This window comes from Salvelinus sp. IW2-2015, linkage group LG2, assembly GCF_002910315.2.
Source record: "Salvelinus sp. IW2-2015 linkage group LG2, ASM291031v2, whole genome shotgun sequence".
Classification (NCBI taxonomy): domain Eukaryota; kingdom Metazoa; phylum Chordata; class Actinopteri; order Salmoniformes; family Salmonidae; genus Salvelinus; species Salvelinus sp. IW2-2015.
In genome coordinates, this window is record NC_036839.1 from 29,066,017 (window position 1) to 29,080,634 (window position 14,618).

General features: G+C 43.8%; 1 protein-coding gene across 5 annotated transcripts in view; it reads right to left on the reverse strand.

Moving 5' to 3' along the window:
* Window positions 1-1,386: 1,386 nt before the first annotated feature.
* The window catches only part of map4k4 (mitogen-activated protein kinase kinase kinase kinase 4), a 109,167-nt gene continuing 95,935 nt past the window's right edge, over window positions 1,387-14,618 (reverse strand). For all 5 annotated transcript variants that reach the window (XM_024007418.2, XM_024007428.2, XM_024007398.2 and 2 more), the window contains 9 exons: window positions 13,753-13,867; window positions 13,311-13,478; window positions 13,062-13,205; window positions 8,597-8,731; window positions 7,543-7,643; window positions 7,239-7,388; window positions 6,923-7,082; window positions 6,643-6,782; window positions 1,387-1,785 (listed from right to left, as the gene is read on the reverse strand). In XM_024007418.2, the coding sequence (XP_023863186.1) occupies window positions 1,702-1,785; window positions 6,643-6,782; window positions 6,923-7,082; window positions 7,239-7,388; window positions 7,543-7,643; window positions 8,597-8,731; window positions 13,062-13,205; window positions 13,311-13,478; window positions 13,753-13,867 (1,197 nt within the window). In that variant the 3' untranslated portion in view covers window positions 1,387-1,701. The remainder of the gene's footprint in view (window positions 1,786-6,642; window positions 6,783-6,922; window positions 7,083-7,238; window positions 7,389-7,542; window positions 7,644-8,596; window positions 8,732-13,061; window positions 13,206-13,310; window positions 13,479-13,752; window positions 13,868-14,618) is intronic.

Below are 14,618 nucleotides of genomic sequence, written 5' to 3' on the forward strand. Positions count from 1 at the left end.
CAGTGCCCAAAATAGAACCTTGCGGAACACACTGACACACCTCTATGGACTCAGATTTACAACCATCCGCTATTAAACATTGTGTACGAAATATTAACATGACGACACACGTCTTGATTTCCTTTGTTACAAGGATCAGTGATTGTAAATGACTCAATCAGAAAAACATGATGGTCGTATGCACTCTGTGTAAGAAGTTCACCCCTACCTTATGATGTATCATTGATGATGTGTCACTGATTAGTTTAGTTATATTGACGTTTGTTGTGTGTTTCCATCCGCAGGTGTTCTTTGCCTCGGTGCGGTCCGGAGGAGCCAGCCAGGTGTACTTTATGACACTGGGGCGTACCTCTCTGCTCAGCTGGTAGAGGAAGACCATGCCCCCTCTACACTGGAAACCAACCAACCACGTTTTACCCAACGTTCTGTGATGCCAACGGACAAAAGCCAACCATCTCCGTCTTAGCTACGACCTTCGACCCAGCATCATGTTATATTGAGGAAACATACAACATCCAGATGCTTGTCTCACACACACACACACACACACACACACACACACACACACACACACAATACTATCGCCTTACCCTTCTCCTCCACTCTCTTTTATTATATCTGTCTATTCACATCCGGACCATGTCCTCCATCCTGGACCCTCTGATGGTCCAAGCCGGATCACCGAGGGATCCACTACCATGACCACTGAAACTATGGATGAGATTAAATTAAATGTTATTATACATAGACATTGTTTCCTTTATCTAACCCACCCACTCTAACTCCTAAAACACTTCAATGTGTTGTGGGTTGGAATAAAATCAAGCAAACTGGAGACTGTGCAAATGTGATTTTAGAAAATAAGGTAAAATAAATATTAACTCCACATAGTTTCACTTTTTTTAGGGAATTTATAATAAAAAATACTAGTCTGAAGTCTGAATCTGGATAAAACCCTTTTCTTTGACCCCGCCCATTAAAATACTGTAGCTGTCTTAACTGTATCAACACACAGTCCAGCTGAGTCCTCTCAGATACTACCAGATTTACGGTAAAACGCCTTGGCCCCTTCCACCTTCTGTCATCATGGCATAGAACAAATTGGCTCCCTTGCTCGACTTCTCTATTCCCGCCTCCTCCATGACTGACAGCTTCACCCCCCCCCCCCCTGCCCCCTTGCAGTCAGCAATCATTGCACCAAACAGAAAAACATTTACATACACTACTGTAGCATTAACACTGTATGCTCCACCCTTGCTCCTCCCTCGCCAAGGAAAAGGGTGGGGTGGAGGGGGGTTCCTGAAATACGAGCAGAAGATGCAGAGAGTAGTTAGTAAACTTCAAGCCCACAGCACAGTCAGTAACTAGGAACGACACACACAGAGGTCACAGGTGTTCAGGGCAACGACCCCGCACAGACGTGTCCACAATCAGTTGAGCACCACAGCGGGGCAAACCGTTCCCCCCTTTATTTTTGTTGTTTTATAATCAATTAACTTAATTTTGAACAATTCTCATATCTGGTATTCACGGCTGGGGAGACAGCATCTGGATGTTGTATGTATCCTCAATATAACATGATGCTCCGGGTCGAAGGTCGTAGCTAAGACGGAGATGGTTGGCTTTTGTCCGTTGGCATCACAGAACGTTGGGTAAAACGTGGTTGGTTGGTTTCCAGTGTAGAGGGGGCATGGTCTTTCTCTACCAGCTGAGCAGAGAGGTACGCCCCAGTGTCATAAAGTACACCTGGCTGGCTCCTCCGGACCGCACCGAGGCAAAGAACACCTGCGGATGGAAACACACACAAACACGTCAATAAATAACTAAACTAATCAGTGACACATCATCAATGATACATCATAAAGGTAGGGGTGAACTTCTTACACAGAGATGCATACGACCATCATGTTTTTCTGATTGAGTCATTTACAATCACTGATCCATTGTAACAAAGGAAATCAAGACGTGTGTCGTCATGTTAATATTTCGTACACAATGTTTAATAGCGGATGGTTGTAAATCTGAGTCCATAGAGGTGTGCTCAGGTGTTCCGCAAGGTTCTATTTTGGGCCCACTGTTGTTCATTTTGTATATCAACAACATTGGGGATCTTATTGAAACAGCGGATGTTCATTTTTATGCAGATGATACTGTTCTTTATTCAAGTGGTAGTAGTTTATCTTTGGCTTTTGAAAATGCCCAAAGAGCATTTAACATCATACAACAGAATCTGTATGATTTAAAGCTGGTTCTAAATTCAGGTAAAACAAAATGCATGGTATTTTCAAATGCCAGGTATGTTACTTATCATGTCATTGCTACATTGGCTGGACATACTATAGAGCAAGTTAAAGTGTACAAATATTTGGGTGTGTGGGTTGATGATAAGTGGATCATGCAGCCCTCAAGTTCATTACAAATCAAAAACGTCTAACACATCATTGTGAGATCATTGTGATCTCTACAGCGCTGTTGGCTGGTCATCATTGACCTTGCGTAGGCTTAAACACTGGTATACACTGATTTATAAGGCCATATTGGGTAAAATGCCATTTTATCTCTGTTCTTTTGTAGTCAGGTCGGTAAATAAATATARATTACGGTCCTATTCTCATTTACTTCTAACAGTACYAAAAATTAGAACAGGTCATGGTAGAAATAGTTTTAGTTACTTAGCACCATGGTCCTGGAATTCTCTCCTGAACATTTTAACATTTATTTCCATTGGTGGAGTTTAAACACTTGATCGATGTATATATCATAGAAGAGTAATTGTTTTTAGGCCAGCTGTTTTTAGTCAAGACTTTCGTGTTTTTAACGTAAAATGATTTTGTTATACTGTATGTGTGTTTATAGTTTTGTTTAATGTTGTGTTAGTGTATGTAAGTTGTTTTGTCTGAAACGTTGTTCCCCCTGCTGCTATTGGACCAGGTCTCTCTTGGAAAAGAGATGTTATCTCAATGAGAAAAACCTGTATAAATAAAAGGTAAAAAATGAATCATAAGAAAACAGTTGTCACGCCCTGGCCTTAGTTATCTTTGTTTTCTTTATTATTTTAGTTAGGTCAGGGTGTGACATGGGGGATGTATGTGTTTTGTATTGTCTAGGGGTTTTGTATGTTTATGGGGCAGTGTCTAGTCTAGGTGTATGTATGTCTATGGTTGCCTAGATTGGTTCTCAATTAGAGACAGCTGTCTATTGTTGTCTCTGATTGGGAACCATATTTAGGCAGCCATATTCATTAGGTAGTTCGTGGGTGATTGTCTATGTCTATGTCAGTTGCCTGTGTCTGCACTGTTTAGCTTTAGCGGCACTTTTGTTTAGTTTGTAAAGTGTTCTTCATTTTCGTCTTCAATAAATAGAAGATGTATTGTTATCACGCTGCGCCTTGGTCCTCCTCTCTTCCACCATATAACGATCGTGACAATAGTGAACCCCATGCAGAGAATTCCTGTATATGCAGTCAGTAATACAACCCAAACAAGGTATGGTAAAGCCCTAGCTATATCAAACATCAAGAAGTCTAACAACTTCCCAAAAGTATATACACTATAATACAAAGGTATGTGGACACTCCTTCAAATGAGTGGATTCAGCTATTTCAACCACACCCATTGCTGACAGGTGTATAAAATCGAGCACCCAGCCACACAATCTCCATAGACAAACATTGGCAGTAGAATGGCCTTACTGAAGAGCTCAGTGACTAGAGCTGCCCAGGTCAACTGTAAGTGCTGTTATTGTGAAGTGGAAACGTCTAAGAGCAACAACGGCTTAGTCGCGAAGTGTTAGGCCACACAAACTCACAGAACGGGGCTGCTGTTTTTCAACTGGACAATGACCCAACACACCTCCAGGCTGTGTAAGGGCTATTTGACCAAGAAGGAGAGTGATGTAGTGCTGCATCAGATGACCTGGCCTCCACAATCACCCAACCTCAACCCAATTGAGATGGTTTGGATGAGTTGGACCGCAGAGTGAAGGAAAAGCAGCCAACAGGTGCTCAGCATATGTGGGAACTTCTTCTAGACTGTTGGAAAAGCATTCCTCGTGAAGCTGGTTGAGAGTATGCAAAGCTGTCATCAAGGCAAAGGGTGGCTACTTTGAAGAATCTAAAATATATTTTGATTTGTTTAACAATTTTTTGGTTACTACATGATTCCATATGTGTTATTTCATAGTTTTGATGTCTTCACTATTATTCTACAATGTAGAAAATAATAAAAATAAAGAAAAACCCTTGAATGAGTAGGTGTGTACAAACTTTTGACTGTTACTGTAAATTAGAGTAGCATGGCAGAAACACTGGAGAAAAACACCCAAGCCTGACTGACATCCAAGCCTGCAGGAAACGGACTGTACATCACTACAATGTCCCCACAACGCTGGATTAATGTTATGGGAACATCTGGAAAATTAAAACATTCCATGTGTATTAAAATAAATAAAGTGAAATCAATTCATTAGGCCCTAATCTATGGATTTCACATGACTGCGCATACAGATTGGTCACAGATACCTTAAAAAAAAGTGGACCTCAATCTCATTGCAGTATTTTTGTGCATTCAAATTGCCAATAGATAAAACGCAATTGTGTTCATTGTCCGCAGTTTATGCCTGCCCATACCATAACCCCACCACCACCATGGGGCACTCGCCCACAAGACGCCATATACATGGTCTGCGGTTGGGAGGCCAGTTGGACGTACTGCCAAATTCTCTAAAGCTACGTTGGAGGTGGCTTATGTTGGGGAATGAACATTCAATTCTCTGTCAACAGCTCTGGCGGACATTCCTGCAGTCAGCATACCAATTGCACACTCCCTCAAAAATGTAGAAATATGTTGCATTGTGTTGTGTGACAAAACTGCACATTTTACAGTGGCCTTTTATTGTCCCCAGCACAAGATGCACCTGTATAATGATCATGCTGTTTAATCAGCTTCTTGATGTGCCACACCTGTCAGGCGGATGGATTATCTTGGCAAAGGAGAAATGCTCACTAACAGGAATGTAAACAAATTAGTGCACAAAATTTGAGAGAAATACGCTTTTCGTGAGTATGGAATACTTCTGAGATGTTTTATTTCAGCTCATGAAACATGGGACCGACACTTTACATGTTGTGTTTCTATTTTTGTTCAGTGTAGAATTTGGTGATTCTCAGAAACACTATATTGGGCTCCCGAGTGGCGCAGCGGTCTAAGGCACTGCATCTCAGTGCTAGAGGCATCACTACAGACACCCTGGTTTGAATCCAGGCTGTATCACAACCGGCTGTGATTGGGAGTCCCATAGGGCAGTGCACAATTGGCCCAGTGTTGCCTGGGTTTGGCCGGTGTAGGCAGCCATTGTAAATAAGAATTGTGTGACTTGCCTAGTTAAATAAAAGGTAAAAAAATATTAATTTCTTCCAGATATAGAAACTTAAAATGATATTGGGATTTTATAACTAACCAATGAGTGCCTTGGAGTTTTTTCAACCTCACATAATGTCTGTACATCTTTCCCATCAGTGAGAGACTATAGGAAATGGGGAAACTACGGCTAGACTAGCTCTCTCCACCAGTTTAGCTGCTTCTGCTTTGTGGTTGGTCCCACTCATCTAACATACTAGCTAGTTCAGCTCTTAATTGGTGTGTATAACAGAAATCCAACAGAGGCTAAAAAGTTTCCGAACATGAAATACAAAAAGGCACCAAAAACCTTATTTTGCCATTCTTAATGAAGCAGGGGGTATAGTTGGTGTATAGCTGTGCATTACTCTGCCTACTCCACTGGTCAACAAAGGAGAGTGAAGGGTCAGAAACTAGCTTTGATGGCCACTTTAGCCTAATTGCTGTCTGTCTAAAAATACCCTATGTTTCAATGGAATGATTGATCGATTGATAGACTCAGTGAATGGGGTCCCGAGTCTGCTTGGGACACAGGATGAGTCAGCGCTTTGTGACACACTAACAGGAGACAGAGCTCTGAGAGGGACAGAGTTATTAGTGTAAACAGCCCTCAACCTAGGTAATTACCTCCAAGTGTGTGTGTGTGTGTGTGTGTGTGTGTGTGTGTGTGTGTGTGTGTGTGTGTGTGTGTGTGTGTGTGTGTGTGTGTGTGTGTGTGTGTGTGTGTGTGTGTGTGTGTGTGTGTGTGTGTGTGTGTGTGTGTGTGTGTGTGTGTGTGTGTGTGTGTGTGTGTACGTGCCAGGTTTTCCGTTAGGAAAATGTGGCGCCGAACATTTGACAGGCAACATTTTAATTTATCGGACAATTGAGAAATTTACCGGACCCATACGCATTGGTGTGTAACCTGATTAGGGTGTCCACCCACGGGGCTTAGAATGACAGAAATCACATTTAGAATATGGTAATTCATGTTAACAGAACATGCAAGTCGAGGATAGCCTACGTCAATCTACTATACTAGAAAAGTTTAGGCTACCGATTTTATTGGTCAGCTTATCGAGAAAGAAATAGCCTATTCAAAACAGATTCTGGGACAGTTGTGGGATGATAGATCCCAAATTCATACAACCAGTTACATAAGTTACATTTTTATTTATCTGATTTTCATTTTTTTTTGTATCGGACAAAAGCCAGTTATTACCGTCTAACGGAAACACTGGTATGTGCATGTGTCTAGGGGTCTAACCTTGTCATTCCTCTCACACAGGAACTTGAGTCTCTGGGCTCTCTTGTGCATGAAGACCCCGTCCAGGTGTCCGGTCTCCACAGACCTGATCTCTATGGCCTTCTCCCCCCAGCCCATGATCTGGTTAGAACGGATGTAGGCTATAGAGAAAGACAAAGAGGGGGACAGGGGGGTGAGTGGGTGGTATGACAACCGAGTTAACATGTTCAAACACTTAATTTAAGGACCTATTGTGTGAGTGTGTATGTGTATTTGTACGTGTGTGTGTGTCTCCACCTACCCACAGAAGTAGGCATCTCGCCCCACTGCAGCACCACGTCCTTGGTGATGCGTCCATAGGTGTTGACATAGACACCCTCGTCCTCGTAACACACTAGCAGCTCAATGCCATCTGTGTTGGGCAGGATGATGATGGCATGGGACTGGATACTGGTCTGGATCTACAGAGGGAGACAGAGGGAGAAGGTTGAGAGAAAGAGGGGGAACCATGTTAATTCAATAATGTTAATTCAATAGTGAAGTTATCCATGGAAAAATAGAGGAAAAAGAGAAGGGGATGAGGGAGGAGGTTACATAGACACTAGTGTTTTTTTTACATGGGTGGGCAGGTAGATGTCGTAGACTGCCCCCGAGTCCACGTCGACGGCATGAAATCCGTTACTGGAGCCATAGATGACCTTTAATCTCTGACCTTCCTCCACCGTCAGGTCAACCAGCAGGGGCTTGTGCACCAGGTCACCAAACGACTGCAGGGGTCAACCAGGGGGCAAAGGTCATTCACATACAGTAGTGTGTGTGTCATTGTATGATTGTCATAACAATTCACAATAGCTGCATAACTGATTGAATAGATGGAAGTGACTAGCTCCCATAGGTATCTTAGGTTTCCTTAATGTTCACCTTGAAAGCCATGAACTTGTGGTAGGGCTTTGGTGCCCATGCATAGACCTCCACCGAGTTCTTCAGGGCCAGAACCAAAAACTTGATCCTCTCGTATTTCACTGGGAAATAAAACAGTTGGGATACATGAGGAAGATGTCATAAGAGGGACCAACTGACAGGGTTAATTCAGAGCATCCTCAAGACTTTTAATGACAGTATCAAAATCAAATCAAATTTTATTTGCCACATGTGCTAAATGCAACAGATGTAGACGTTACCGTGAAATGTGTGCAAGCAATGCAATTTTAAGAAATGTTTTAAAAGGAGGGGGGGTAATTTCATTAATTGTTCAGCAGTCTTATTGTTTTTAAGTTCTCTGTCCCAGTACTATTATTAGTAGGAGATGTAATTCTACCAAAATACTTTTAGCTGACATAATATTACAGTCTTATTATCTTACTCAGAGAAGTGACAGAATTGGGACATGGCGTTCGCTGGGTAGACCGAGGGTATTTCGTATTAGGAAGCAATTGTATACTTTCCCACAAAAAAAGTATACACGATTCTATGGCTTAAACTCATGGGCAGAACATAGATGGCCTGACTGACAGCTCTGACAGAGAGGCGGGGTTTACAACAGCAAATTCAGGACTTTGGCCTGTGACATCACTAATCTGGGGAGATGGAGCGTGAGACAACGCTCTGGTCTCGTCTCTTCCGGGAAGTTGATGTACCTATCATTGCAAAACTCTGACTTTTTCTCTTCCATGTTGCAGTCATGACATGACGTGCTGTGCCAGTGTATTATGCACCCTACTCAGGCTGTCTTTAAGATAGTGATTCTAACATAGTGGATGAAGACCAACTGAGAGAAAACATTGTTTGGTTCATTTGGAGGGTCATATGAAAAATCAACAGTCTTTGGTGGTTCCTAAACATGTTGTGCAGACACATGACCATAGCATCAATTTCTATGAAAAAACTGTCCTAAAAAAATGCATTTTCTCCCCACATCATAACGTTCCATCCTTTTAACCCTACTGGCCAGATGCATGTTGAAGATGGAACGTACCAACTTTGTAGTGCACAGCGCCCTCCAGGTCTCCCACAGTGACCCAGCCCTGTTTCTTCTCCACCTCAGGGTCGTTGTGCAGGATCTTGTTCCTCAGCCAGGACAGATAGTAAACACGCAGCTTGTTTTTCTTGCCTGCACGAGACAGGGTCAGACAAAGGGAATAGTCAAGGGTCTGGGTACCTACAATGCACCTACGATACAGTATCTAAATGTAATGGCACAGGGGTGAAGTTTCCCATAGGTACAGGTCCAGGATCAGCTTCCGCTCCCCAAAGCCACCATTAGTGTGGGCCATGCCAAACTGACCCAAGATCAGTGTGTAGGGGGACCTTCATCCTACTTCCATGTAATGGGTGGAGAGAGGATGTTTTATTGTACAAACTTATTGCAATGAATGGAGGTACACTATATATACAAAAACCGTGTGGACACCCCTTCAAATTAGTGGATTCGGCTATTTCAGCCACACCCGTTGCTGACAGGTGTAGAAAACCGAGTACACAGACATGCAATCTCCATAGACAAATATTGGCAGTAGAATGGCCTTACTGAAGAGCTCAGTGACTTCCAACGTGGCACCGTCATAGAATGCCACCTTTCCAACAAGTCAGTTCGTCAAATTTCTGCCTTGCTAGAGCTGCCCCGGTCAACTGAGAGTGCTGTTATTGTGAAGTGGAAACTTCTAGAAGCAACAACGACTCAGCCGCAAAGTGGTAGGCCACAAAAGCTCACAGAATGGGACCACTGAAGTGTGTAAAAATCTTCTTCCCTTGGTTGCAACACTCACTACCGAGTTCCAAACTGCCTCTGAAAGCAACGTCAGTACAAGAACTGTTTGTCAGGAGCTTCGTGAAATGGGTTTCCATGGCCGAGCAGCCGCACACAAGCCTAAAATCACCATGCGCAATGCCAAGCGTCGGCTGGAGTGGTGTAAAGCTTGCCGCTATTGGACTCTTGAGCAGTGGAAACGTGTTCTCTGGAGTGATGAATCACGCTTCACCATCTGGCAGTCCGACGGACGAATCTGAGTTTAGCGGATGCCAGGAGAACGCTACCTACCTGCCCAAATGCATAGCACCAACTGTCAAGTTTAGTGGAGGAGGAATAATGGTCTGGGGATGTTTTTCATGGTTCGGGCTAAGCCCCTTAGTTTCAGTGAAGGGAAATCAACACTACAGCATACAGTGACATTCTAGATGGTTCTGTGCTTCCAACTGTGTGGCAACAGTTTGGGGAAGGCCCTTTCCTGTTTCAGTATGACAATGCCCCTGTGCACAAAGCTTGTCCATTCAGACATTTTTTGTCGAGATCGGTGTGGAAGAACTTGACTGGCCTGCACAGAGCCATGACCTCAACCCCATCGAACACCTTTAGGATGAATTGAAATGCTGACTGCGAACCTGACCTAATCGCCCAACATCAGTTCCCAACCTCACTACTGCTCGAGGCTGAATGGATGCAAGTCCCCGCAGCAATGTTCCAACATCTAGTGTAAAGCCTTCCCAGAATATAGACCAACTCCATATGACATGATTTTGGAATGAGATGTTCGACGAGCAGGTATCTAAATACTTTTGGTCATGTAGTGTATTATGGAGATATTGGAGTTTTTCCCCAAGTATTGAATTATTTGTTTCAATTGTGATTGACATTATGGATACTAGGACAGAGGATCTGACAGGCTCTGTATTTCTGCACAACCTGTACTGTATATATTTGACAACAAGTTGCAACATAATGGAAAACTGTGTTTGTGAATGTACATTGAGGTTGTGGGCAATTTAAAAGACAAATAACATTTTCGGTGAACTGACCAACAAGTCGTCACACACAACTTTCATACTCATCTACTGAGAATGATGCAGTACAACGACAATGGCTTGAAGGATAAAACGTAAGTATTTCTATCTACGCTAAAAATGGAAGAAGCAACGTCAAATTGTCTCCATGTCTCATGAGCATGGACCCTTTCTTTCCTTCATTGCAATATGACATCAAACTGACAGATGACACTGCAATCAGACCGCAATCTGTGTGTGTTTACATCATGGAAACCTTTGTGTGTGTGTGTGTGTGTGTGTGTGGTGTTGTGTGTGGTGTGTTTACATCATGGAAACCTTTGTGTGTGTGTGTGTGTGTGTTTTACATCATGGAAACCTTTGTGTGTGTGTGTGTGTGTGTGTTGTGTGTGTGTGTGTGTGTGTGTGTGTGTGTGTGTGTGTGTGTGTGTGTGTGTGTTGTGTGTGTGTGTGTGTGTGTGTGTGTGTGGTGGGTGTGTGTGTGTGTGTGTGTCAGTGGACATGCAATACATGTATACATTGAGTGTACAAAACATTATGAACACCTGCTCTTTCCATGACAGACTGACCAGGTAAATCCAGGTGAAAAAGATATGATCCCTTATTGATGTCATCTGTTAAATCCATTTCAATCAGTGTAGATGAAGGGGAGGAGACAGGTTTAAGAAGGATTTAAGCCTTGAGACAATTTAGACATGGATTGTGCATGTGCCATTCAGAAGGTGAATGGACAAGACAAAAGGCGCACCGGTTTGCATCAACAACTGCAACGCTGCTGGGTTTTTCACACTCAACAGTTTCCCGTGTGTTTCAAGAATGGTCCACCAGCCAACTTGACAGAGCTGTGGGAAGCGGTGGACTCAACATGTTCTTAACGTTTTGGACACTCAGTGTATGACGTCCTACACTAACTGGCCATTTACTCAATTTCCTCTGTCTGTTGTGACATCCGACGCAACACTGGGTGACACAGACCAGCGAGCGTTGGATGGTTGCTACAGTCAATTATGTGACCACAGCACAGGAAAGAGAAGCAGGAACCTACAGACACTATGTCTGCTTTGCACGAACGGTCTCAGAGAGATCACTTAGACCCCTTACGTCTGTGTGCATGTCTGTTTTTCCATCAATCAATCAAATGTATTTATAAAGCCCTTTTTACATCAGCAGATGTCACAAAGTGCTATACAGAAACCCAGCCTAAAACCCCAAACAGCAAGCAATGCAGATATAGAAGCACGGTGGCTAGGAAAAACTCCCTAGAACCTAGGAAGAAACCTAGAGAGGAACCAGGCTCTGAGGGGTGGCCAGTCCTCTTCTGGCTGTGCCGGGAGGAGATTATAACAGAACATGGCCAAGATGTTCAAATGTTCATAGATGACCAGCAGGATCAAATAATAATAATCACAGTGGTTGTAGAGGGTGCAACAGGTCAGCACCTCAGGAGAAATGTCAGTTGGCTTTTCATAGCCGAGCATTCAGAGTTCGAGACAGCAGGTGCGGTAGAGAGAGTCGAAAACAGCAGGTCTGGAACAAGGTAGCACGTCTGGTGAACAGGTCAGGGTTCCTTAGCCGCAGGCAGAATAGTTAAAACTGGAGCAGCAGCACGACCAGGTGGACTGGGGACAGCAAGGAGTCATCAGGCCAGGTAGTCCTGAGGCATGGTCCCAGGGCTCAGGTCCTCCGGGAGGGCAGAGAGAGAGAGAATTAAAGGGAGCATACTTAAATTCACACAGGACACCGGATAAGACAGGATAATTACTACATCAGATATAACAGACTGACCCTAGCCCCCCGACACCTAAACTATTGCAGCATAGATACTGGAGGCTGAGACAGGAGGGGTCGGGAGACACTGTGGCCCTGTTCAATGATACCCTCGGACAGGGCCAACCAGGCAGGATATAACCCCATCCACTTTTCCGAAGCACAGCCCCCACACCACTAGAGGGATATTCGCAAACCACCAACTTACTACCCTGAGACAAGGCTGAGTATAGCCCACGAAGATCTCCCCCACGGTACAAACACGAGGGGGGTGCCAACCCGGACAGGAAGATCACATCAGTGACTCAACCCACTCAAGTGGTGCACCCTTCCTAGGGATGGCATGGAAGAGCACCAGTAAGCCAGTGACTCAGCCCTCGTAATAGGGTTAGAGGCAGAGAATCCAAGTGGAGAGAGGGGAGCCGGCCAGGCAGAGACAGCAAGGGCAGTTCGTCGCTCCAGTGCTTTTCCGTTCACCTTCGCACCCCTGGACCAGACTACACTCAATCATAGGACCTACTGAAGAGATGAGTCTTCAATAAAGACTTAAAGGTTGAGACCAAATCTGCGTCTCTCACATGGATAGGTAGACCACTCCATAAAAATGTTGCTCTATAGGATAAAGCCCTGCCTCCAGCTGTTTGCTTAGAAATTCTAGGGACAATAAGGAGGCCTGCGTCTTGTAACAGTAGTGTACATGTAGGTATGTACGGCAGGACCAAATCAGAAAGATAGGTAGGAGCAAGTCCATGTAATGCTTTGTAGGTTAGCAGTAAAACCTTGAAATCAGCCCTAGCCATGTACGTGTATTAAATGTGTACGTATAGTGTGTGTGTGTCGCACACGTGTTTGAATGTCTGTTTTCCCATCTATGCATAGTAACTGTGTGTGTGTACCTGATATAGTGACCAGGACGTTGAGTCCCTCTAGGACGTCCATCTGTTGGAAGCGGCGTCGGCTGATTAGGGGGTAAACCTTCCCTTGACCGCTACGGTCCAGCAGCATCAGACCACTCTCTGTGCCCACCAGGAGGTTCACTCCTACACACACACACACACAGGTTTGCATTTAGATTGCTGTCACCTGGTAGTGAAGACTGATATTACTGTGATAACTACATAGCAGAGATAATTGTGACCACTCACCCCAGAGTGCTGCACACAGGATCTCAGAGTTAAACCTCTTCTTATACTTGCGGATCTCTGGGGTGTCGCTTTGTGGTCGTGTATTGACAGGGTTTACATTGACCACGGAGCCTTTACGCGACGGGTCCGCCCTCAGTGCCTCTGCCAGCCTAGCGTCGTTCCCAAAAGCTGCAGAGGACAAGGAAGGGATTCAGTTGGAAATACAAGCTGATTATGTATTACTATCATATATATTCAGTTCTGTATATTTAGTATACGTTTCTATAAATGTTCTATATTTATTATACATTTCTATAACGTTTGTTTGGAATAAACGGGTGTTCTCTGGTGTTGCCTCAGAAACGAACACAAGGTTTGTTGACACTGGAGAGAACCACTCAGATACTGCTGATGGGGACTGGTCACCCAGTAAGAGGGCTGGGGGCTGGTGGGAGGGGCTTACCCAAGTTATTGAGAGCGGCGCCGGATGGAGAGACCTGGAGGAGGCGTGGATCAATAAAGGGAGTGAAGGAGGAGGAGGACTTGTGTTTCTGCATGCTGTTGCTGGAAGAATGGCTCTAGAGGAGCAGGTAAATAGAACAACAGACATATAGAATCATTATGTCATTGACTTACCAGCCAACTCCTAGACCAAGGCTACAATGGCAGCAGTTTGTGTACGTATAAACATGAAACACCATTTCCCATAGCTCCATAAATACCACAAAACTAAAAAATAGAAACTGGGGAAGGTGTAAGGAGCATAGAGAAATCAGGTACAGGAAAAACTATTCACAAAATCACACAGTGAATTAAAGTGAAACAGGCAAAAACAAGAAGTATCTATGGCGGTGGGTAAAACAGATGGAATGTTCAGGAAATAACAAAAGTTGAGGAACAAAAACATATCTCAAGGAATGGCTTTTCATGGTAAAATAATGACCTGTGTTTATTCCTGAAATATGCTATGTTGTAGCCTAGTCCTACGAGGGTTTCTGGAAGATGTCTTTAATCATCTGTGACTAAAAGCCACAAATAATAATCAAAATGTGCCTCCGAGGATATGTAAGCCAGCACAACCTAGTCTCAAAAAAAGTCTAAAAATAAGAAATTATGTAAAATTCCAATAACTTGGTCAAAATAAAATAAAAATTAGGGGGAGAAACACCACACCTACAGAGCATGGAGGAAACTAGAGTAGTTGTCGCACTCAGAAAAAAAAAAGAGAAAGACCACCAGGTGGCCAGAGAGAGATAACCACCAGGTGGCCAGAGAGAGATAACCACCAGGTGGCCAGAGAGAGATAACCACCAGGTGGCCAGAGAGAGA